The sequence below is a fragment of the Phyllostomus hastatus genome, unplaced genomic scaffold (assembly GCF_019186645.2).
Source record: "Phyllostomus hastatus isolate PE091 unplaced genomic scaffold, TTU_PhHast_1.1 phas_scaffold_216, whole genome shotgun sequence".
Taxonomy (NCBI): Eukaryota; Metazoa; Chordata; class Mammalia; order Chiroptera; family Phyllostomidae; genus Phyllostomus; species Phyllostomus hastatus.
In genome coordinates, this window is record NW_025334018.1 from 5,115,686 (window position 1) to 5,142,218 (window position 26,533).

The 26,533-nt window shown below is 37.4% G+C and overlaps 1 protein-coding gene across 7 annotated transcripts in view; it reads right to left on the reverse strand.

Annotated features, from left to right (window-relative positions):
• POGZ (pogo transposable element derived with ZNF domain) overlaps positions 1-26,533 on the reverse strand; it is a 49,439-nt gene that overhangs the window by 12,617 nt on the left and 10,289 nt on the right. For 2 of the 7 annotated variants that reach the window (XM_045816801.1, XM_045816802.1), the window contains exons 2-10: positions 17,727-17,851; positions 16,577-16,735; positions 7,872-8,047; positions 6,852-6,960; positions 5,293-5,583; positions 4,993-5,211; positions 2,779-2,885; positions 1,774-2,111; positions 1,052-1,206 (exon numbers count right to left, since the gene is read on the reverse strand). In XM_045816801.1, coding sequence (XP_045672757.1) covers positions 1,052-1,206; positions 1,774-2,111; positions 2,779-2,885; positions 4,993-5,211; positions 5,293-5,583; positions 6,852-6,960; positions 7,872-8,047; positions 16,577-16,735; positions 17,727-17,850 — 1,678 coding nt within the window. In that variant the 5' untranslated portion in view covers position 17,851. The remainder of the gene's footprint in view (positions 1-1,051; positions 1,207-1,773; positions 2,112-2,778; positions 2,886-4,992; positions 5,212-5,292; positions 5,584-6,851; positions 6,961-7,871; positions 8,048-16,576; positions 16,736-17,726; positions 17,852-26,533) is intronic. The other 5 variants (XM_045816803.1, XM_045816805.1, XM_045816804.1 and 2 more) reach the window with 5 other exon arrangements.

The window sequence follows — 26,533 nt, forward strand, 5'->3', positions numbered from 1 at the left end:
ATAAAGGAAAAGCAATTCCACCTTATAAGAAACAGATTCAGAAAAGACACAGGAAGGTATGGTCTTTTCTTCATCTGTATTCTTCATCTGTATGACTTTGTGTCTGAGCGTCATGCCTGAGACTAACACAGCCAGAAACCAGAGAAATGCTGAGAAGCAGTACACTCAAGTTCTGGGCTTGAAGCCCTTTCAGTTAAATGACAGAATAGATGCCCTTATTATTTATTTTAGTTGACGTTTTTAATTTGTAGCAAAAGCATCAAAATCATATGCAGATTTCTGGTCTTTACACCTCTGCTCATGTTTTTTTTCCATCACCTAAAAACTTTTCTTATTACTTACCATCAATCTAAATCCTTCTTATATTTAAAGACCCTAAAAACTTAAACATGACTTTCTGTGAAATCTCGCCACAAGGGCCTTACTCCTTCTCTAAACTATTTCACTTACTCTTGGTGAAACATACAACACTTATGTTTATAATAAATGTACTGTGTTGTTCTTACATTTTCCTATATTTACATAACTTTTGTGCCTTCAACTAGAAATTCCTTGAAGGACACAGGATATATTCTAGAAGACTGGGCTCAAAGTCTCGCAATGTCATCTTACTGAGCTGTATGGTCTTAAGTAAATGACTTAATTTTTTAAAAACACTGTCTCAATTGTAAGGTACTTTATAATAAATATTGTCTTCTATCCTACATAAAGCCTACCAGGGGACTATTTAAAATGGAAGTTCAAATACAGGTGCTCCTTCTATAAAAGGATCTAGGTGATAAATCCACTACATGTATCTCTCTCCAGTGGTCCTGAACCAAAGCCCCTCATAATTCAGGATCTAGCACTGAACTCAATTCATGCTGAACAGAACATAAGTCAGGCTTAAAAGAAAATAGGGCAAGTGAAGTAAGGAACTGACTTACCAATACACGAAGCACTTCCTTTACACTGTTACCCACATATAAATAAATACAACCAGCACCCCTTAGTGCCATTCAACAATAAAGAGCTCAGTACATCCTTAGAATTTAAGAGTTTCCAAACTTACTAGTCGATTCATAGGGACTATGAACATTTTCCAAGTGGCACTGGAGCTGGAAGGGAGTGGAAAACTGGCGATAACAGTGTTGGCAGATAGTATGACCATCCACTTCACCATTCTGCTGATCGAGTTCTACGTGGTGTTTCATATGGTTCATGAATCTGTGGTTACAGCACAAAGTACAGAAAACATACAGAAAAATCAGTAGCCTTGCAGACATGTAACAACAGAATCACAGAACAGACATTACCTGCTCCCCTCCCTCCACTTCCTCTGAGTGCAGAAAAAGGTTCTTAAAACTAAGACTTCTATGGAAGGAGATACACTGGTCTCCCTTACTCTATCCAGTTATATTTTATTTATTACCACAATTTCACCTTCTGTAGTACTATCTATTGATTTAATGATAATCTTTAGCAAGACTGGATAATAGGGCCATTCTCCAAAGAAAAAATCTTAAACATAAGAAAATTCCAGTCTTGTCTTGTCTAAGGTAACCTCCAAGGGTCTTTAACACTTACCAAATGCCCTGGCAGCTGTGGCTCAGTGGACTGAGTGCCAGCCTGCGAACCAAATGGTCACAGGTTTGATTCTCAGTCTAGGGCACATGCCTGGGTTGTGGGCCAGGTCCCTAGTAGGTGTCACATGAGAGGCAACCACACCCTGAAGTTTCTCTCCCTTTCTCTCTCTAAAAATAAATAAATAAAATCTTAAAAAAAACCACTTACCGAATGTTGTTTTTTAGCCTTTTTGTACAATGTGGGCATCGGAAAGACGTGGCAACCTTAGGGAAGTTTGTGAGTTGGGCTACTTTGCCACCATCCCGTCCATAGTAAAAGTCATCTACTAGCATAATGAGCTTGGTCTGGACAGCATCACCCACATTTTCATTTGGCTCTGTTACTTTGGTAGGTGGTGATAAAGCAGGAATTGGTGTTGAAGAGGGTGTGGAAGCAACAGGAACTGTTTTCTCAGGTGATGAGGACTTTGCTGCTGAAGGGACACTGGGTTCTGAATCCAGAGACTTTCCTTTCTTCTGGTATTCAACCATTTCTGGACAACAGTACTATAAAGAAAGAAGACGTCTGGTCATTCTGGTTATCCCGGGGGCTAGGGTATGATAACCCCTCAACCTCTCTGTTTCTAGGTGGTTTCATCTAGTTTTCACCCTCCAGTTTTCTATAGTACTTTCAAGTGTCTTTCTTTTTCTAGTGTATATATATTTAGAGCCACATGTCACTCCAAACAACATATCTTGTACTTCTTCCTGCTTTACAGCTACCTTAACCACTCACTAGCATAACTTGGTTCTGAGCTCCCTGGCAGGAAGAAGTTCCAATCTTTGCATATGAACTAATACCAAAAAAACCAATAAAGTTAGAAATGGGAACTGGTTAATAACTCCTGATTCATTAATGACACATAAGCAGAAAATGAGCTGAAGCCAACTTGGTTTGAGTTCTGGTTGTCTAAACTGTCCCATGCAGTTTCAAAATTTACCACAACTAAGGAATTAAGGTTTCATAGGTTCTGATCTATTTGAGAGTCTTTAAATATATCCTATGACCTTCCACAGTATATAACTAGTCTAAAGCAGTTCAAACGACAAAGCAACACTTTAAAAAGCTTCCAAGTCCTTTTAGAATCCCTGCTTCACAAGCTCCCAATATGATAGGAGTTATGTAGTGGTAGCTATTTAAACTGGATCCCCATCAGAACGTGTTATCACTTACACACATATGACCTCTCAAAGCTTCAGTTACACGGAATTGAGCGTTACACCGTGGACATATTTTCCGGCCACCGTCTTGGAGATCAAACACGGGAATGGAAGAGGTCACTGGAAGAAGTGAGAAGCACTGGTAAGATTAATAAGATGATACTGGATATTATTACTGGCCTTTTGGAAAAAGGTTACACTCCCTGAGGGATATATCAAGGCTGGTAGGCAGGCATGAGAAATCATTATGAAGGACATTCCTTTTACCATTCTTCTTCTTACTCTAGGCCAAGGGTTAGCAAATTATGACTCGTAGACCAAACCCAGCCAGCTGCAGTTTCTTTTTGGCCCATGAGCTAAGAATGGATTTTATTTTTTGTCTTCGATTATGGTAAAATATATATAACATACAATTTATTTCTTAACCAATTTTAAGTGTACAAGTACATTCACAATGTTGTGCAAGCAATCTCCAGAAGTCTTTCCATCTTGCAATAATGAAACTCTATACCCATTGAACAACTCTCCATTCCCCATTCATCCTCGTCCCTAGCAAACATCATTCTCTACTTTGTCTCTGTGACTCTTACTACTCTAGGTACCTCACATTGAGTAGAATCATACAGCATTTGTCCTTTTGTTACTGGCTCACTTAACATCATGGCCTCAAGGTTCATGAATGTTGTAGTATGTGTCAGAACTTCCTTCCTTTGAAAAACTGAACAATATACCATTATATGTACATACCACACTCTGTGTACTCATTCATAGGCTGATGGACATTTGAGATGCTTCCACCTCTTGGCTATTATGAATAATAAGATGCAGGTACAAATGCTGGGTCCATGCTTTCAATTCCTTTAGGTATATACCCAGAAGTGGAACTGCTAGATCATATGGTAATTTTATGTTTTATTTTTTTGTAGTAAATATATCAATAGTAAAAACCATGCTAGTTTATATTCCCACCAGCAATGCACAATGATTTCCAATTTTTCCACATCTTCACCAACACTTGTTAATTTTGTTTTTTGGGTAACAGCCATCCTAATGGGTATGAAGTGGTACCTCATTGTGGTTTTCATTTATATTTCTCTAATTATTAGTGATGTTTAGTGTTGCTTCAGGGTTCAATGGCCATCTGCATAGTATATCTTCTTTGAAGAAAGGTCTAATCAACACCTTTGTCCATTTTTAAATTGGGTTGTTTGTTCCTTTGTTGTTGAGTTGTAGAAGTTCTTTATATATTCTGAATATTAACCCCTTATCAGATACTTGACTTGCAGATATTTTCTCCTATTCAGTAGGTTGCCTTTTTGGTGCTGATGGCATCCTTTGTTGCCCTAAACACTTTAGTTTTGATGTAGTCTTATCTACTTTTTCTTTTGTTGCTTGTGTTTTTGGTGTCACATATGCAAGAAATCATTGCCAAATTCAACATCGTGAAGATTTCCCCCTATGTTTTCTTCTAAGAGTTTTACAGTTTTAGCTCTATACTTAAGTCTTTGATTTATTGAGTTCATTTTTATATATGGTAAGGGTCCAAGTTCTTTTTTTGCTCGTAGATATTCGTTTTTCCCAACACCATTTGTTGCAGGTTTTTACATTTTTACATGGTTGAAACAAAAGCAAAAATGAATAAGATCTTTGGGCACATGAAAATTACATGAAATTAAAAAATGAGAGTCCATAAATAGTTCTGGTGGAGCACAGTTACGCTCATTCATTTACATACTGTCTGCGGCTGCTTTTGCACTACCATGGGAGAGTTCAGTAGTTGTAATATAGACCATATTGTGCATTAGGCCTGATATATTTACTATCTGGTCTCTCGTAGAAAAAGATTGCTGACCTCTGATCTAGACCCTTGAAAACCCTCACGATCATATCCTTCTTTACGTGAAAACCTCTGTACCAAATCCTCACTTTAAAACCTTGTTCAGAAATCCATCTCCTCCATGAAGCCATCTTTTGATTGTACCACCTATATCTGATCAATCCATCTCACTAATCTGCAAAGTACCATTACAAAATTCTTTGTTGATGATTCAGTTACACTTTTCACAAGTGGCTATCCCCTTTGCTATACTGAAGCTTCTGCGAGAACAGATTGTAGCAACTGTATTCTATTTTATTTCTCTATCTCATAGTATAGAATTCTGATACAACATATATTTATTAATGTTTTTGAATGATTGGCTGCTCAGAGTCCTTCAGGTTATTGTACCTTTCATTGAAGACTCAGGTCCGCTGGTTCTCTGAGAGCCATGGGAAGAGCTGTTGTTGGATACCACCACTGGCCCGGGACTCTGGCCCAGGGAAGGGATGGTGTTAAGGGTATTCACCAGTTTGGCCACTTCATTGCTATTTTCACCTGTAACCCCAGGTCGCTTCACAGTGACAAAGCTGGTAATGCTCACTGCAGGTGGAGAGGGGAAGGAGGGAGCTATGTTGGCCAAGTGATAATCATCTGTTCTCCACCCACCACCCCGTCCCGGCTCTGCCAGCTCCTCTTCCCAAGTCTCACCTAGCTTGGGGTTTGAGGTCTGGTTGGCTTGGCCTGGAGGCTGAACAGCTAGTTGTCCCAAGGAGGTCGGCTGTGTGGCAGTGGGAGTAGTGGAAGTGCTGGGAGTGGACTTGGTCTGCTGGGACTGGGATTGTGGGACGGTGCTTCGGATGGTGAGAGTGGCTGGGATGACGGTGGTGAAGGTGTTGGTGGTGGGCCGCACAGGCATTGTGGAGCCTGGCCTCACTGGGGTCATCTGAGAGAACACCTGTGGAACTCCAACTGTTGGCTTAACAAACTGGGTACCTGGGGCTTCAAAAGAAAGATAAAGAAAAGTACCAAATCTTAGTCAATAAGCTCACCTATAATAAATACACCGCCCCTATCCTTACTGAAAATACTGAAACAGGGAAAGGTCATTTCCCCAAACTGATTGGTGACCATCACAGGTTACCAAGAATAGCATATCGCTAAGAAAGTAATAGGCATGCAAGCTAATAAAAGAACCTAGCCTAAATAACTAGCCCATAAAACATTAAACTGAAGAAAAAAGACTCCCATCAATTCCTCCTAAAACACCTTACCCACTCACTGCTTTTCCATTCTAAAAATATGATGAGGAGTTTGACCTTGAAAGAAAAAGGTCAAACTTGGAAGAGAAAGAATGGGTACAGGGTGGAAGGCAATATGGATAAATATAGGCCCAGAGGGCAGACATGGTCCTGGAAAAAAGCAATCTTTCTCAGAATACTAAAGGAGTCTTCCATTCTCTCAAATAAACTCAAATAGAAGACTGACTGTGCCACTCTACCAGGGTGTCCCAAAGATGAGTTTCCTGGCTCAGCTATAGACAATTCCACTGACATATATTTCCACAAGAAATATCAGAACAAGATAGGATAAGCTCAACGGACTAAAGGCCAAAAACATTCTGTGGGCTCCAAGACCGACAACAACAACTTAAACAGGCTGCAGAGATACCCTTAACAACAACTCAACTAAGATATTCCTTTTTGGCCTGAATTATAGTTAAGTTAGCCACTAAATAAAGAACTGGGCAGGGGTGGGGGACTACAAGATTTTTAAAAATTATCCTGCACTTCGGTTTCTTAAAAAAACAAAACAAAACTAGTCATCAGCAATATTTATCCTCAAAGGGTATGTAATTTATTTAATTTATATCCAAAAACCCCTACTATAAAATTAGATCAAAATTAAGTTTATAAGTTCACCATGTATATGAGTAGAATTATAAGCAATACAAAATTTGGGAGTTTGTGTTCATAATAATCCTTCAGGAGAACAAACTTCATAACTGACTAAAACATGAGAAACATAAAACTGACTATTTAAATCCTACTTTACTACTTCATGAAGGGTGGTAAAAAGTAAAAAGGAAAAATAAAACCACCAACCCGGCCAAAGGTTAGAAACAGTTTTTCAAAAAAAAGGGCTTAAATCAATATGATTTTTATATTTTAGAGTTTCCTTAAATACTCTTTCTAAACAACCTATTGAGACAATAAAAACAAATATTCAGGATGCAAGTTTATTCCACACGGAGAGACATTTTTCCTTACCTGGGACTAGTGTAATTGGTCTAACCGTTTGGCCCTGCTGTACGTTCAGCACAATCCCAACCTGATTCATTGCATTTTGTACAGGCCGGACATTTCTTACAGGAAATCCCTGCATTAAAAAGCAAAATGATCTTTAACATGGAGATCAGCTAACACTAGTAGAGACTGCAGTAAGGCCTACATCCAAAAAATTCCCACACTCTTACCTAATGGTACCTCTCTCTAGACTTAAGAGTTTTTAAATGACTGACATGGAGAAATTTAGGAATTTTGGCTAACTTTTGAGTGATAAAATATCAAAACTGAAGAATAAGCTTTGGTACATATAAGCAAAAATGAAACCTATTTTCTGTCTTAAGAAAAATCTCAGCTTTAAAAAACTCAGCCAAAAACTGGCCGCTAACCTACTGAAGGCATATAAGGGGAAAAATGACATTATAGTATTCACTAGAGTGATTCAACATACAAACAATTGTAAGAAATTATTCCCAAAGGCCATAAATCTCTGGCACACTTCTAAGCAAAGGGTTTGTAACTCAGGAAGTCACAGGCAAAGAGAAGCATTTGCCTTTACATCCCACATTCAGCATTTAGGCTTTCAACTCCAATTCACATTATAGACCAAATAAGTCATCTTTTCTTCCCTTCCAAATATGTGCCTATATTTCACCAATTTCACACACAGATGTCCAAAAGTCAACATACCCAGTTTTAAGAAAAACAGCAAAGAGCAAGAAGCCTTCAGGGCCAAGTGTTAAGGCTTCTGGATCCAAGCTTTCCCACTAATTTCTGCCCAGACCTCAAATCACTTAACAGCCCTCTAAGGGTTGAGGAAATTACCCAGCTGTAAGCTATGTTAAGCTTTCTACAAGAGTCAGCATCAAATTACAAAATAGCAAATAAGAAAGCGAGGTCAAAAGACGGGACTTAGAATCATCTCTAGTGACACTGAAGACTAAGTCAAAGATTCACATTTTTTATCTCCTCTTCACTAGTCCCAGAATTCAGAGTCCTACTCACCTGTGTAGTGATGAATATTGGTTGTGAGGCCACAGGGGAACTAGTCACATGATTGGCATTCTGCATGACCTGGACAGGCCTCAATACTGGTTGACTAACCATTGTGCCCAGACCTGGGGCTGGATTCTGGGTTAGGATGAGCGGCTGTCCACCTTGTTGGACCAAAGAATTGCCAGCTGAAGAGTAAAAGGGAGGGGGAAAAGTGAATGCAATAGAAAACAAATGCACATTTTATAAGAAACATGATCTTAGATAAGAAATGTTGTCCCAGATATCAAAATATCCAAGATTATCACTCACCTCAGGTTTAATGTCACCAAACTCACCAAAAATTTAAGCTTCACCCAAATCTACAACTAACAGAAAAACAGGTAGGTAGGGAAGGTCCACTAACATCTCCCCTACATATCTTTACTAGGGATGTCTTAACACATGAAGACTTCTACACGTCTCACTTTGACTCATTGTTTAAGTGACCACACATTATTTCCCCAGACCAAATCAGCAAAACAAAGTAACATGTAAGTTTCTTTTTCTTACTAATTAACATGTTTTTCTAAAACTAACAAACAAGAACAACATATTTTAACTAGGTAAAATGTTTTGTCAGAATGTAATTTGCTGCCAACCCCCCTTAATTTTTTTATACAAGGAATATTCATAAACAAACATTAATTCAGCAAGTACACAGAATTTAACGAATGGCATCTCTTCTTAGTGAGTCAAATCTTAGCTCTGGCTGGTGTGGCTCAGTGAATTGAGTGCCAGCCTGAAAATCAAAGGGTTGCCGGTTCAATTCCCAGTCTAAGGCACATGCCTTGGTTATGGGCCAGGTGCCCAGTAGGGGGTTTGTGAGGGGCAACCACACATTGATGTTTCTCTCCCTCCCTTCCCCTCTCCATAAATAAATAAATAAAAACTGAAGTCAAATCTCAGAAATGCAAAACACTCTCAACAACTACGGTCTTTTAGGTATGGGAACACAGAGATGGACAGCTATCTTCTTTCTCTTTATGTCATCAAGACTGATAAAAGATATGATAAAAAACTAAACAACATAATGTAAAAATGATAGGACTTGAGAAGATAATTGTTCATTTGTGAATAAATATTAGTAAATAAATACCAATAAAGTGGACTGTTGTTGAAATATTTTAAATTCTTTTTCATTTGTGAGAAAAAAATGTTTTTCCTCTATGTACTGTTTGGCTAAAAAGTCCTCAATACTACATTTCCTAATTTACAAATATTCCAAAACCACATAGAAAATTTCAGGGAGCCAATACACCTGCATCAAAGATTAAAGCAAAATTCTGCCTTAACATTTTACCTCAAATCACCAGAATGAGATGGACTTCTCTGAACTCTACATTCTACTAGACAAATGAAGTCACTGCAGTTACAAAGCAAGACCAGCAGACTGGGTATACAGGTGGCTATTAATGGGCCAACAGTGGCTTGTCCCATATTCTCCCAGAAATTGAGAGCCTATCAGTGGACTAGACCCTGACAGTTAGTAGGCCAGCAGACTAGTGATTATGGAGAGTGACAGATAAACAAATCATTCCAACAAGTTCTGTCTCTGCTAACTGTACTGGCAATTTACTGACTGTATATTTTAAATTTAAATGTTTGATTAAGAAGTTAATGTGTATGTATCCATATATATATACACACATGCATTCATACATATATACACATATAAATATATATGTATATACACATATATACATATATGAAATGCTATAATGAATCCCATGTACCATCACCAAGTTTCAACCACCAGCCAATCTTGGTTCATACACCTATGGGCACTGGCCCATACTATTTTGAAACAAGTTCTAAATCATGTCATTTCACCTATAAATATTTCAGTATATATCTGTAAAAGACAACTTAAGAAGAGCAAATACCAACACCATTATCACTCCAAAAAATAATTCTGACTATAGTTGATAACACTGTCTCATATAACTGAAATTTGCAAAAACTTAAATGTTTTCACTCCCCTCCGCCAAAAGATAAATATATGAGGTGATAGATGTACTAACTAGATAGTGTGAATCCTTTTACAATGTATATCAAATCACCACAAGTACATTTTATATGTTGCAATTATATTTGTCAATTATACTCAATAAAGTTAAATATATAATAATTCTTATCTTTTTTAATCTATAGGTTCCTCATCTATCTCTTTTACCCCCTTACAATTTATGGTTGAAAAACAGTGGCTAAACAAAAACATGTATTTTCTATGTATTAATTTCAATGCTAGGGTAAAATAAAATAAATTATCTGTTATTTAAGTCCAAAAATTCTTAAGATAATCACTGAACTCTACATTCCAACTAAATACAGGAAGAAAATGATGGAAATGTTTTGCATTTATGTGAAATAAACCAGCATTTGCAAGTTTCAAAAGATAGGCAGGGTTCCCATAAAATCTGCACGAACTCTACTATTATACAGAATGTCAGCATAAGCATTTTAGGGTCATGTTTGAATTTGATAGACTGTCAGGACTTTTCCAAAAATATAGTGCAAACAAAAAAGTGGATTTCACCCTGACTGGTGGTTCAGAAGGTAAGGCATCGGTAAGGCGTCATCCTGCAAACCAAAAGCTCGCCAGTTTAATTCCCAGTCAGGGAACATGCCTGGGTTGCTGGCCAGGTCCCCAGCTGGGGGGAGTACAAGAGGCAAGTGATGGATGTCCCTCTCACACATGGATGTTTCTCTTCCTTTCCTTCTCCCTGCCGCCCCATCTCTAAAAATAAAATTTAAAAAGTGAATTTCTAAGCCCAGGCTAAGTTCACAATTCAACTGAAAGCAAGTCAGTATATGGCAAATCACAAAGTATACTTATTATTTTTAATAACTTTTCATGAATTATTTGAATAGATTTTAGTAATTCTAATGAATTCTAATAAATTCTAACTCTAATGAATTTTTAAATGATTTCTGTATTTGTATTAGTCCTTTTTTCAAAGAAATTCTGACAATTCAAAAGTCATACAAAGTTCAATTTCTAGAGAATGAAAGAGGCAATCAGAATGCTGAGGCTTAAAACAAAACCTTGAAAAGAATTATTCAACCAATCTCCTGTCTCTAAGTTTGCTCTCAACACATAAACTAGGTATCACAGCCATAAACTGATTAAATAAGGGAAGGAGATTCACAGCAACTTTCCTCAAAATACGTTGTTTGTTTTACAAATCTGAAGGTCTTAATTTTTTTCCTTCATTCTTGTAAAGTTTACTTACATAGCCTTAAAACCCAGAAATAAGAGAGCTAGCCCTGACTGGTGTGATTCAGTGGCTGAGTGCCAGCCTGCAAATCAAAGGGTTGCGAGTTCAATTTCCAGTCTAGGGCACATGCCTGGGTTGTGGGCCAGGTCCCCAGTAGGGGGCACACAAGAGGCAACCACACACTGATGCTTTTGTCTCCCTCTCTTTCTCCCTCCATAGATGAAAGAAAAGAAAGGAAGGAAAGAACAGAAAGGAAGAAAAGGAAGGAAAGGAAAGACAGCAAAGGAAAGAAAGGCTAAAATGGAGTTGAAGTAAGCTAAAGAGGTATTGAAAATCATGAGTTATGCAGAAAGAAATTTATAGCATTGAATTTACAAGTGTCACAGGTCAAAATTAAGCAGTGTTTTATTTCACTTCCAATCCAAACATATGATCAGTGAGATCTACAGGAATAATTTCCAAATGCTGAGTGGAATAGCAAAAAGAATAGTAAAAATGTTCCAAAATTTTATTCCCAAGACTGTCTTTGCAAAACAAAAAAGCTTTATTGAAATATAACTGACATACCGTACATAAAATTTAGAGATCTTTAGTATATCCACAAAGTTTGTGCAACCATCATCACTCACTAATTCTAGAACATTTCATCACCCCCAAAAGAAACCTCCACCCACCAGTAGTTATTACTCATTCTCCTCTCCCCCAGCCCTGGCAAGCACTAATCTACTTTTGGTCTCCATAGATTTGCCTAATCTGAACATTCCATTTAAAAAACTCATACAATATGGAGCCTTTGTGTCTAATTTCTTTCACTTAGATGATGTTTTTCAAGGTTCATTCATGTTGTAGCATATATCATGACTTCATTTCTTTTTATGGCCTAATAATATTCCATTTTATGGATCTATACCACCTTCTGTTTATCTACTCAACAGCTTAGATTATTTCCATTTTTTGATTATAAACATATAATACTGCTATGAACATTTGTGCACAAGAATTTGTGTTGAATATGTTGTCAATTCTCCTGGCTATGTAGCTTGGAATGTAACTGCTGGGTTACATTATAACTCTATGTTTAACTTTTTGAGAAACTGGAAAACTATTTTCCAAAAAGGCCATATCAGTTTACATTGTTACCAGCAATATATTATATATGAAAGTTCCAATTTCTCCATATTCTCACCAACACTTGTAATTGTCCATCTTTTTTATTATAGGCATCCCAGTGGGTGTAAAGTGGTACCCCATTGTGGTTTTGATGTGCACTTCCCTTAATGACTAATGATGTTGAGCATCTTTTCAGGTACTTATTTGAATTTACATGTCTTCTTTGGACGTCTATGTCTTCTTCTATGTCTTCTGAATAGACGTTTGGAAACGTCTACTCAGATCCTTTGCCCATTTAAAAAACTGGATTATTTGTCTTTTTATTACTAGTTCTTTAAATGTTCTAGATACAAGTCCCTTATCAGATACATTATTTACTAAATTTTTCTCCCATTCTATGGATTGTATGTATGTTTTCACTTTCTTGATTGTGCTCTTTGAAGGATAAAAGGTTTTAATTTTTTCTAAAGTCCAATTCACCTAATTTTTCTGTACTTATGCTTTTGGTGCACCATCTAAGAAACCAATGCCTAAATCAAGGTCATAAAGATTTATCCCTATGTTTGCTTCTAAGAGTTTTACAGTTTTAGCTCTTACATTTAGGTCTTTTACCATTTACAGTTAATATTTGTATATGACATAAGGTAAGAGTGGCACTTCATTTTTTTTCAGTGTGGAAAATTATCCAGTTAGTTGTCCCAGTATCATTTATTGAAAAGGAAAGAAAGACGATTCTTTCCCTACCGTATAGGAAAGAATTCAATTTTTTTTAAACCAACTACACACTCCATGGAATAACGGGTATTTTGGAGTAGAGGACAAAATTGTGTCCCATTGCCCCTGCCCTGAACCATTCAATCTTTTAAAATAATCTTTATCTTAATTATATTTTAACATTTAATCCATATAAAATGTTACATAAATTTAAGTTATCAAGTATAATGATAAAACAAACACCACCCAATTTAGGGCTAGACCACTATAAATACTATCAATGTGCTCCTACTCTTCCCCAACCCCTGGCTTCCCTCTCACATATATATATATACAAATGTTTCTTAAAATCAAGAGTCAAGTAAATGCTTTTCAAGAGAGCAAGAAAAATAAGGGAAACAGCTCTAGCCAGGTGGCTCAATTGGTTGGAGCACCAATCTATGCACCAAAAAGCTACCGGTTAAATTCCCTGCTGGGGTGCATACTGGAGGCAACCAATTCATGTTTCTCTTTCTCTAAAAAAAAGAAAATCAATAAAAAACATATCCTCGAGTGAGGATTTATAAAGAAAAAAAAGGAAAAGGTAAATTATAAAAGTCAATCCATGCCAACCAAAAGTCAACCAAAAAGGGACAGTCTTTTAAAATGTAATTACTGAAGAAAGTAGCTGTTGGTAACCAGGAGCCAGAATGATTTTAAAACTGGTTTAAAAGGAGGGTGGGGAGCAGGAAGACAAACAAACAACTTTTTAGTTCTAGCTTTCTAAAGAACCCGCTACACTAAGTGAAACAATATTAAATTGCTTAAAAGTTATTCTCTTTTGCTACACTATTAATGTAGTAAGTGGACAATATACCAGTACAATTAAACTGAAGGTTAACGGAGGAACTGGGTTGTTAAGAAAGAACTTTTTTTTTTTAAGATTTTATTTATTTATTTTCAGAGAGGGGAGGGAGAAAGACAGAGAGAGAGAAACATCAATGTGCGGCTGCTGGGGGTCATGGCCTGCAACCCAGGCATGTACCCTGACTGGGAATTGACCCTGCGACACTTTGGTTCGCAGCCCACGCTCAATCCACTGAACTACGCCAGCCAGGGCCTAGAAAGAACATTTTTTATCCACTCTATTGTGATGTTACACTTATGCTAACATATCAAGAGTATCTCATTTTTTAAAAAGCTACAGAATTTTATGTACATACCAAAAAAAAAAGAGAGAGAAAAGGCTAGACAAACTGGACCTATTAATGTGCACTTATCTGCGCATGAACAGTTTTTGGAAGAATATGCAGATGTATGTAACTGTGGTTACCAGTCAATACCCACTGTCTTTTAACAATGAACCTAGATTAACATTTTATTTTGAATACTAGAGGTTTCTGAAATAAATACAATCAACTTACATACACTGTATATTTAAAATTTTGCACACAGGCCTTAGGTGGGCTCAGGAATTGAGTCCATTCAAGGAGTCGAGACTAGGTTATTATACGATGCTTATCACGAGGCTTGGAACCCTCAGATAAAAGAAAAGTTTAGCTAAACTTACTGCTAACAGAACTTGGACAGATTATGTTAAGAAAAACCAAGGAAAACAGTAAATACAGTGGAAAGGCCATAAGCTTTGAAGTCTAAACAATTCAAATCTAGTTTAGTCACTTACAAACTATTTGACCTTAAGCAAATTATTTAAACTCTCTAGGCTTCAGTTTCCACATCTGTAAAAATGAGAGAATTCTCGGGATAGCCATTATCATATATATATATGAGGGTTCCCAATGAAAAAAATTCTAAGGATTTTCCACATTATAAAAAAAATCATATTTTCACCCTGGCTGGTGGCTCAAAGGATTGAGCGCCCGCCTGTGAACTGAAGAGTCGCTGGTTCGATTCCCAGTCAGGGCACATGGCTGGGTTGTGGGCCAGGTCTCTGGTGGGGGCACCAAGAGACAACCACACATTGATGTTTCTCTCCCTCTCTTTCTCCCTCCCTTCCACTCTCTCTAAAGATAAATAAAATCTTTTCTCTAAACTCACATTTTCAATACCCAAAGACTGAAAAAATACCCATGGAAATGACAAAGATTTCAGTTTGATAATACTTAAAGTTGGCAACAATATGGGGAAAGAGGTACTGGTGGGCACTTATTTAGGGCAACCAATTAGGGCAATTTGACACTATCAAATTTTAAATGCTTGACCCAGCATTTTATACTGCAGGTATGCTTATACAGTGAGCAGTATAATGCCTGAGAATGTTCACTACAGTAGTCTGCAATCACAAAAAATTGGAACTGTAATAAATATTCACTAATAGGGAATTAAGCTATAAAGTACAGTGATAAAACAAACACCACCCAGTTTAGGACTAGACCACTATAAATACTATCAATGTGCTCCTATCAATTCCTATATCCAAACATAAGAACATAAACATGCACTTCTAATGGAAATATAAACTGACCCAACATTTCCTGATGGTCAATCCAAGAAAAAATATTGACCAAAATCCTTAAAATTGTGATGCCTTTTGATCCAACAATTTGATATTTAGTTTATGTTTTCTCAGAGGTAACTAAGGATGTTAGAAAAGATAGAGATGTTCACAACAGCTCTTTAAAAGAGCTAATATGACCCTCTTACAACCTAGTGTTAGTTAACCAAGCAAAGGGAAAATAGTCATAAAAAACGTTACAGATATTTAGTAAAATGAGAAGATACTCACTACATTTTGAAGGAAAAAAAGCAGACGAAGAGTAATACAGAGTCTGTAAGGTCTATTTTTGTAAAAAGTAAATCACTACATATAGCATATAAAAGTATACAGAAGTACATGTATGTACAGAAATAGTTACAAATTGTTATATCCAGAAAGTAGGATTAAAGTTTAAAATTTTTTTATTTTCTGCCTACTTTTTCTATAATGCATATATTATTTTTACATTAACAAAGCAATCTTATTTTTAAAGAAGATAAAATAATTAAAAATAAAGTCCTTTGCAGCAAGGCAATGACTCTATGAAGGTGCTAATTTGAATCTTGAGCCATAACTTGCCAATAACTCATCTTCAGCGTGTATGAACAGTCAGCAGAAATGAAATAAAAACCAATACTAAACAGTCTCTCTAGTCCATAAATACACTAAGAACACTACTCTTTCACCATTTTCTTCAGGTAGACAACAACCCTATCCCATTTCCCATACCCAGGAACCAATAACCAAATGAATCTGCCAGAGAAAATACAAAATAAATCTGCCATGGGAAGATTCTTAACTAATGGAGCTCTTCTAATTAAAACAACAAAACAAAAACAATCAAACAAAAAACTCAACCCAGTTCTCTTTAATAGTTACAAATTTGGGACTTACATTTTCCCTCCTAGAAATTATCACCTGCAAGAGTGGGCTGGCTACACTCTGGCTCGAAAGACCATCATCAACTCAGCACTAACTCAGAAGGACCAGCACCACCTACTGAATCACTTCCCTATCAGAAAAGGATTACTAAATTGACTCTCCAACTAACAGAACCACATCAATACCTAAAGCTAAACAGGTACAGCTATTTCTAAGACCTTTTTTATTCTCTCACCCCTCTAACCCAGGAAGAATTTCCCAATAATCCCACTTACCATTGTTGTTGGCAATTAGTGTGACAAGAGTCTTCTTTGTACTGTCGCTGTTCTGTACCCCGCTGCTACTAACGGTGGTGGATGTAGAGAGGTGCCCAGCAACAGAAGCATGGGCAGCGATGGGCACTGGAGCCGAGACTGGCTGCTGGCTCACAGAAACTGTGGGGAAGGGGAGGCACAGTCACTTGGAGGCAGGGACAGATGACACTAAAAGGATACTGTTCTAATCTTCCCTTTTCACCTTATTGTCAGTCTCTATAGCCAAAAAGTTTCCTGCTTTATTTGTAAATCCAACTGCTAATCAATTTTTCTCCTCCTACTTGTCCCTCACTCCACCAATTGGACGCAATGCCGCCTTCTCCGTCTCACATTTCCTCATTAATGAAGTTAAATCACAAGTTCACTGAACCAAGATTTTAATGTATTGCTTATACAGCTCAAGCAAACCTCTAGGACTCAAGGGTTTATTATCACCACGACTGGTATTCAGAACCACACAGATACGCTGTCCACAAGACTCTACACTATGTCCTGTTTCAACCCAAATAAATGCTATCTTCAGGTCCCAAGGCAAGGAAGATAAAAAGAAAGCAACAGGTACAATTTGGAGGGGGAGAACTACCACCCACTTTATGAATTCAGGGCTAAAACTTGACCCTACAACACTACCTTTCTGAAAGAGAAGCTAACAACACTAAAGTTTGTAAACTGTCCTTGAAGGCAGACACAAAGCGAATTCTACTAACCTCACAAATGAAACCAAGTTCAAGTAAAATAAACAAACAAACAAACAAAAAATAAAACAAAACCCAAGACTATAGGAAGCTGTTTTTTGCTGGGTGAATAAATGGACACTGACATACACCACCACTTAGCATTCCCGTTCATATACCATTTAGTAAGAGGACTGCTAGATGTATGGTTAATACAACTCTCAATGTTTTTAATGTTAAATATAGTGTGTCTAGCTTTATGTATGAGGAAAATGAGGCACTTACAAATTAAAACACTCGAAAATAAAGGTAGTACCACTGCCACAATGAGGCATCCCTGGATTCTTAAAGTCCTTCTTCACCCCACACTTCCTTAACAAAAATGTCCTTCAACTGAGTCAACTTAAACAATGTAAGATCAAAAAGGTTTTTTTTACCTGTAGTAGTTTTATCCACTGAATTATAATCTTCAACTACAGAATCCTCAATGACATCACTGATTTTCTGCCATGGCTCCAGCTCCTCCTCCTCACATTCCATAAATAAGTCGGTGTCCGCCATGCTACAAGAAAAAAAAAAAAAAGATATTGACCCCAGAATGGAAAAAAATGTATTACATAAAACACAGATCTGATTGTTGAATCCACTGGTAACCTACCCCCTTGTGCTACCCTCTACCATTTTCCTTAACCTCTCCTCCCCTTATTTCCAAGGGTCCAAAATTATGATACATTAAAATGTTATCTTCTTTATTACTGAGCTTTTTGGCAACCTCTTAAATTTTGCACCCAAGTGAGAACCTCAATTGCCAAACTCTAGTCCTAGCGCTGCCATCTTGTACTCATTCCACCATGGTTTTGGAGTCAGCTATATGCTTCTTTTAAAAACGAAGTCCACATCTTTACAGTGTAAACAAAGAGCTACTGCTATTCTGCCCTCCAATATTAGTTGACTAAAGGTCAATTTCTTTGTCTTAGAGTGAGAGTAGCATTATTGCTCAATGTTCAAAGCTTTTAGTGCAAAGGTTCTTGGTCCCCTTAGTATCTCAATACAATTTTCACCACACCCCCAAGCCAAAAAGAAAACAAAGCAAAACAACCAAAGTAATTAGGTCTATACAATTTAATAGCATTACTTTGTGAGATGCCTAAGAGGTGGCATTGTTCCCTTGAAAACAAAAAATCCAGGCAATGCCCCAGTGATTTAACTAGCTACAGCCAAGTGCCTGGTTTTAATGGGTAAAGTGCTTAACTTGATTCTAAGTGGTCTCTAATACTATTTTTAAATTATTTCTGTCTTCCCAAAACCACAAAGGGGAGAAGGAATTGCAAGAAAAGAAAAAGATCTAAGGGATAAACTTAAATTTTCTTAGTTTCCTATTTAATTTATGTATGTTAAAGACAATGCTAGTCATAAACTGAATTAAAAAGAAACCAAATCCATATCACAGTCATTCTTTTAGCCAGGGCTACACAACACAGACCTCTTGTATTTCCCAGTCTAAGTCCAGTGAGAAAGATAACAATTTAGACTTTTTCCCCTACCTACTTAATTTTAGGCATTGTTCTTTGCTGTGTAACTTCCTGAGAGCCAACAGATGATTAACGCATAAATATCAACTACCCAGCAGAACAGACTGTGGATGACCTCTACACGCAGTTTTCAAGGATCTTCTGACAGCTCTGACCAGCTACAAGCAAAGTCTCCATACATATGCTGAGCAATCTGTCGGAAATGTTCCTTCGAAATCAAACAGAGCTATCTGAGTACAAGTTGTGGTTTTCAACATCCTGTCTGTGGACATTAAAAACTTAGCATATCCAAAAGGCCAGTCTTTTCTATCAAATATTTATAATATCTTAAGAGACTGAGTCCATGTTTAATTCCATGAAACAATGATTTTTAATATAAATATTGAAATTTTCTTCCATCTGACCAAAGTCAAATTATGTAATTCCTCCCATAACAGAGTGGAAAGGTAGATTTTGAAAGGGCAACCAATGTAAATTAAAAGGTTCAAAATGGAAAAAAAACTTCAACTAAGACAGTATTTTTCAAGTTTTTTACAGCAAATAAGAGGGAATTAACCAACAAGTCTAATATCTCTGCTGACTGAGCATATTTTATAGACTTACAACCAAAAACATCTCTAAAGACAAGTTTCTCAGTTGGTCCTCAATTCTGACCTAGACATTTACCTCACAATGTGATCATTCCTTTCATTTCAGCATCTTTATCTCAGAGACCAAAAACTTAACTCCATTGAAAAGATGGGCCATGCCACAATAAATAACCTAAATACATCACAAACTTTAAAAAAGAAAAATGCAAATTTAGCATCCTTCTTGTAGTTTTCATTATCAAAAAAATCCTCATTAATGTGATTAAAATGCTGTGTTTAATATCTCCACCAACATGCTCAAGAAACACCATCATTCTCTGTGGTCTTTCAAGTGTTTCATGGCATGTAGTCACTTTCAACTATTTCTGACCAAAGACAGGAATTACTATACATACAGGCAGCACTAAAATGTACAGATCTTCCCAAACTACCATTCTACTCATGTTTAATCTCTTTCTACACCAAACCTTTAACTTAATTTCTCTCTCCCCCTCCCTCCCTTCTCTTCTCTTTCTCTCACTCACACTCTCTCTCTCTCATACACACACACCCCTGGCATTTTTTTCTTATTAGTTTGCTATAAAGGATAATAAATGTACTCATAGACTTGAATACTTCACATACTGAAAAACATTATATTGAAATTCAATCCTTACTCAATTTAGGGATATTTTCATTTCTTCTAAGAAATTGCTAGGTAAAAATGTGAATTTCAGAATTTAAAGGCCAGCACATGAGGAACACAGTGCTGAACCAAGAGGGAAATTTGGATGAGCAGTAAATTTAAGAGTCATAGTTTAACCAACGGAAAACTTTCATCATATTACAGCTATGAGTCTCTAAATCAAGATGGTAATGATTCCTTTTTTCTATTTTAAAAAGGAAATATAAATTTTAATTAAATACAAAAATAGTCAGACATGAATCCAGCATCCAACTTTAAAAATTATCAACTCATGGACAACAGTGTGGTGTTTGCTGGGGGGAAAAGAGTATAAGGGGACTAAAAGGTAATGTAAAAAAAGGTAATGTAATACAATGAAGATTAAATAAAACTTTAAAAATCCTTAAAAAATTATCAACTCAACACTGTTGTTTCATCAATACCACCTCTCCTTCATATTACTTTGAAGCTAATCCCTAATATCATGTTCATAAATATTTTAGTATGTAGCTCTGAAAAATAAGGATTTGAACAGATCATGCACCAAAAAAATCATAGGACTATTACATGCCTAAAAAACTGATATTGTCTTAATATCAAATATCTAGTCAGCAAATTTCAAATTCTCTCAAATACCAACTTTTAAAAGTTTACTTGAATTAGGAAGCAAATAAGGTCCATATATTATTTTTATTTGATAAGTTTCTTAAGTCTATTAAGTGACAGACATTCCTTCATCCCACCCCGCCCCCCCACAACTTGTTTCTTGAAGAACTAGGTCACCTCCTGTAATTTCTACAGTTTGGACGTTGTGTGGGGGTTTTTTTTGGTTTGTTTTTTTGTTTGTTTGTTTTTTTAAAGATTTTATTCACTTTCAGAAAGAAGGGAAGGGAGGGAGAAATACATCAATGTGTAGCCCCGCCTGCATGCCCTCCACCAGGACCACCCACAGCCCAGGCATGTGCCCCAACCAGAAATCGGCCCTGGCAACTCCCCCTTCCTACACCCAATCCACTGAGCCACACCAGCCAGGGCAACAGTCTAGATATTGTTGATTACATACACATGGTATGAATAGATACAGGTTTAACCACACCCCAAAGCCCCCACCAAGTCTACTCTTAAGTGCGGTGTTTTCTTACATCAGGAGCTATGTTCAATGTCTGGATGCAGTCATTCTAAATCTCATTCCTTCTTCATTTCTTAACTGGAATGCTTCTATTAAAAATATATGTATATCTACTATTTTGTCACCCAATGATACAATTCATATAGTAAGTCTTAATTCTTCAATCTTTCTCGATTCTTTCCCTTTATTTAACAGTTTTCAAAATACACTAGCATTTCCCCAAAGTGACCAATAAACTTGTTCTTAAACTACTGTTATGACATCACAGGTTTACACAGTTATCTTTATTGATAACCCAAAGTATCCCATTTTGGCCTGTGAGAGCTTCATCAGTTGGCTCCCAAGTCCTGACACAACCCTTTGTAGTGTTCCATAAAATCCCTGCTGAGAGAAAAGATGCTCCAGGCTCACTTCATCCATTCCCCAGACCTAGAGTGAGCCACTTTTCCAGGGAACCCTAATTCCTTTTGGAGAGGAATGATATTCCAAGGCCACAAACTAGATTCTAGGTGCCTTTCCGTTCATTTTAAATATGAAATTATGTCCATATCAACCCCCAACTATTAGTTAGCTATCTTTAATTTCATGCCCGTCATTTGGGGAAAAAAAATTTCCATGTCCACAAGTAATATTTATCTTAGAAACTTTAAACAAAATTATATTTTCTCCTGAAATTCTTGAGATGTTTCAGTCTTGTAACTTAGATTTAAAAATTCTTATTACTTCTGCTTTTACCCTATCCCAGCTGTTTGTATTCTCTTTCCCTTCCTGTAACAGGATGATGTGGTCATTTTCATGATTGGCAGAATTTACATATAGTTTACAATTTTTAAGGACAAAGGTTAAAGAGGACTCAATTAGTTTAATGAAGTCCTTTAGCAAGTAACTATCTTTTCCTGAAAGCCAAAAGACTCATCATATAGACAGATATTCTCAAAAATACCAAACAAATTTCTCAACTACTCCTCATAAAAACTCTATACATAGCATACAGCTAGTGGAGTTCTTTTCCAAGCAAACTGGGGGCTGGAAAATATAAAAAACAGAAGGCCTAGACCTTGAATTACAAATGAAAAGCTCATTTCTAACCTTAATAAAATTTCCACTGGACCTAAAAACTTTCACCAGATTCCCTGTGTTCTCCACCAGTCACAGCCCAAGCCGTGCCACACATCTGCTGAAGGGACTGGGTTTAACAGCTGTACACAGGTTATGTAACAAGAAACCAAGTGCACAGAGGGACGTCATGAAGGAGCCTCATGCATGCCAGTGGATTTTATCCAACTCAGTGATACTGAAAGAGATAATTTGCCCCCAGGAGACACTGGGCAATGTCTGAGACACTTTACATAATCATAACTAGGGGTGAAGGTGGGGAGGGGTGCTAGTGGCATTTATGTGGCCAGGGCACTATTCAACACCTACAAAACCAAGGCCAGCTGAAGACTCATGTGGCCCAAAATGTCAATAGTGCCAAGATTGAGAAACCGTAATGAAACTGAATCCATGTTCTGAGAAAAAGGGAAAATTTTTTTTAAAAAACTATCCTACATTTATCCTCTCTGCAACAGAAAAAAGATAATCATAAGTTCCTGTAAGTTATTCAAATGGTTACATCTTATACAGAAGAACACTTATAAAACTCATATACACTTAGCTTATTTCATCCTATAATTATCTACCTATAAAACCTGATTTTATCTTTATACTTGTGGCCCAAATAGTTAATTTCTCCTCATAAAACTCAAGCAATTATGTTAACCCTCCAAAATCATGGTTACTATCAGTTTTTTGCTATCTGTATTTGTTATTACCAGTATTGACTAGTGAAAAATTTTGGTGAGAATAATTTCCCAAAGGCCTCTTATCTAATCACCATTTCCAAAATTACTGGTTGTTTTCAGTTAAATATATCAACTCTTCTTGCTTCTTCAGCTTCGGAATCATTTTCTCAGAGGGCAGTGAACCAAAATCGTGCTGCAATCCTATTTCTGTGTTCTTTCTCTAAGTCTTTTATTGTTATGCTTAAACTTAAAGTTACAGAAGTAGCTCTATATCTCAAAATCCAACAGGTATTTCAGTAATAAATTTAAATAGAAAAATATTAACCAACAATCCAAACTCTACCTTTCATTAGCTGTTTGGTCTGTGACTTGATCTTTCGTTTAAAAAAAAAAAAAAAGCCACAGATAATAATATTTACCCTAAATCAAAGCAAGCACTTAAATTTAACTTCCAATATATAGGAAATACAGTAATAGAGGAATAACTAGCACCACAAGGAAATAAAGAGATAAATCCAAAAGGTGAGACCTTCTATAAGGAAATAATCAAATGAATATAAAAGGTTATATATAAAACATGGTCTTCTTAAAAATGTCAATGTCACACAGAGTTGCAAGACCAAAATAGTTTGAAAAAAACCTAGAGACATAACAAAATGTAACATGTGAACCTTTATTGGATTCTGGTTCATAAAAAAGCAATAACATTGGTGCCATTTTTCCAATGGTCTGAGGTGATGGTTAGCATTTTTCAGCAATAATGTATTTTTTAATATATTTTATTGATTGTGCTATTACAGTTGTCTCATTTTCCCCCTTCTCGGGGGAAAAATTTACTCCCCTCCGCCTTGCACAACCCCTCCCACCCAAAATCCCCTCCTTTAATTCATGTCCATGGGTCGTACATTAAGTTCTTCAGCTTGTACATTTCCTACACTATTGAATTAACCTCCCCTTGCCTATTTTCTACCTACCATTTATGCCACTTTTTTTCTGTACCTTTTCCCCCTCTCCCCCTCCTACTCCCTCACTGATAACCCTCCAGGTGATCTCCATTTCTGTGACTCTGTTCCTGTTCTAGTTGTTTGCTTAGTTTATTTTTTTAGGTTCGGTTGTTAATAGCTCTGAGTTTGTTGTCATTTTACTGTTCATATTTTTTATCTTCTTTTTCTTAGATAAGTCCCTTTAACATTTCATATAATAAGGGCTTCGTGATGATGAACTCCTTTAACTTGACCTTATCTGGTAAACACTTTATCTGCCCTTCCATTCTAAATGATAGCTTTGCTGGACAGAGTAATCTTGGATGTAGGTCCTTGGCTTTCATGACTTTGAATACTTCTTGCCAGCCCTTTCTTGCCTGCAAGGTCTCTTTCGAGAAATCAGGTGATAGTATAACGGGAACTCCTTTGTAGGTAATGCTCTCCTTTTCTCTTGCTGCTTTTAAGATACTCTCCAATCTTGAGTAATGTAATTATGATATGCCTTAGTGTGCTCCTCCTTGGATCCAACTTCTTTGGGACTCTCTGAGCTTCCTGGACTTCCTGGAAGTCTATTTCCTTTGCCAAATTGGGGAAGTTCTCCTGCATTATTTGTTCTAAGTAAGTTTTCAATTTCTTGGTCTTCCTCTTCTCCTTCTGGCACCCCTATGATTTGGATGTTGGAATGTTTAAAGATGTCCTGGAGGTTCCTAAGCCTCTCCTCATTTTTTTGAATTCTTGTTTTTTCATTCTGTTCTGGTTGAATGTTCCTTTCTTCCTTCTGCTCCAAACCACTGATTTCAGTCCTGGTTTCCTTTCCGTCTCTATTGGTTCCCTATAGATTTTTCTTTATTTCACATGATGCAACCATCATTGTTGCCAGGGTCTTTTTTATGCTGTTGAAGTATCCAGTGAGTTCCTGGAGCATCCTGATAACCAATGTTTTGAACTGTTCATCTGATGGGCTGGCTATCTCTTCATTGCTTAGTTGTATTTTTTCTAGAGATTTGATCTATTTTTTCATCTGGACCATTTTTTTTTTCTTCATCTCCGTGCATCTGTTAGGTAGTAAGGGGCGGAGACTTAGGTGTTCACCAGGGCAGGGCAACCCACGTTGCTGCCTTGTGATGCTATGTGTGTGGGAGGGGTCCTGGAGGGAACAATGCCATTTGCTCCACTCTCTGCCAGTTCCCAGTCACTTCCTCCGCCACCCACAAGCAAATTGGGCCCTTCTGCTGCTGATTCCCGGGTGGGTGGGTTTGTATACATTCTAGGACCCTGGGATCTCTCCAACAAACTTGCCTGTGAGGCTGGGAGTTTCTCCAGCCACCCCAACCCTCAAGTTTTTTCAGTCAGAGGCCCTGAGGCTTCATTTCCCTGCACTGGAACCCTGGGTTGTGCATTCTATCTCACGCCCCAGTTGTTCCTCCAGGTTTATCTGCACACAAAAGTGCAGCCTGCAAGCCACCTCCTCATCTGGTCCTCCAGCCACTGCCCTGCCCCGAGTTCTCTCCACCTGGATGCCTGTCTCTGTCCCTCCTATCAATTTGGATGAATACTTCTTCTTCAACTTCTTGGTTGTCAGACTTCCACACAGTTCAATTTTCTGTCAGTTGTGGTTGATTTTTGGTTTTAAATTTGTTGTTGTCCTTCTTTTGGTTGTGCAAGGAGGCACAGTGTGTCTACCTTCACCTCCATCTTGGCCAGAAGTGCAATAAGTATTTTTAATTAAGGTACACGTATTTTTAGGCTTAATGCTATTGTACACTTTATAACAGGCTGCAGTATAGCATAAACTTTTATATGTGGGGGGGAGGAGGCTCCGCCCACAGAGGACCCCATCTGCCACGGATGAGAATAAGTCTACCAAGACATCTGCTTGGGGAGGAAAGGCGGCTGATCTCTCACAGGAGAAGGACCAAGAGCCTTTTCCTCAATGGCTTTTACTGGGTTGTTTACACAGGAATTCAGGTAAAGCTCATTACTTAGTGCCAGGAAGTAAGGATCAAATCACAAGGAACACTGAGGGCCTATTTTGAATCAGGGTCAGATAGCTAAAGAGCTGTAAAAAACTTCAAGGAACAAACTTACTTCTTCCTTGGACCCTTATCATTTAATTGAGAGCATTCTAAACAAAGCAGGTTTCACAGGATTTTACATATTCTTTCTTAGGCCTGATCGCCTGGGGAACCCACCCTTCCCAGCACAGGGCTGCACCACCCTCTGTCATTGTTTCAAGCATAGGTGGAGCAAGGGAAGTAAGGCAACCAAGAGATTAGGAGATTTTCTCACAGACAATGAAGACTCAGGCTATGTCAAAGACAAGGGGCGAGGGTCCATCACCCCCTTTTGCTGTAGCCCCCAAAGTCCTTCCTTGGGGGCCTCCCACGTGATCGTGCCTGTCTTAAGTCGTTTCCCCCTTGGGGAATCTTACCTATCATTGGCTAACTGACCAAGCATTGGGAGCCAGGCAGGGTGAAGTAAAAGGAACAGAAGCGGCACTCCTGCCAGGGAGATAAGCTTTTGTTTCCTTGCTGGCTTACAGGTCCAAGGTTGTTCCCTCAG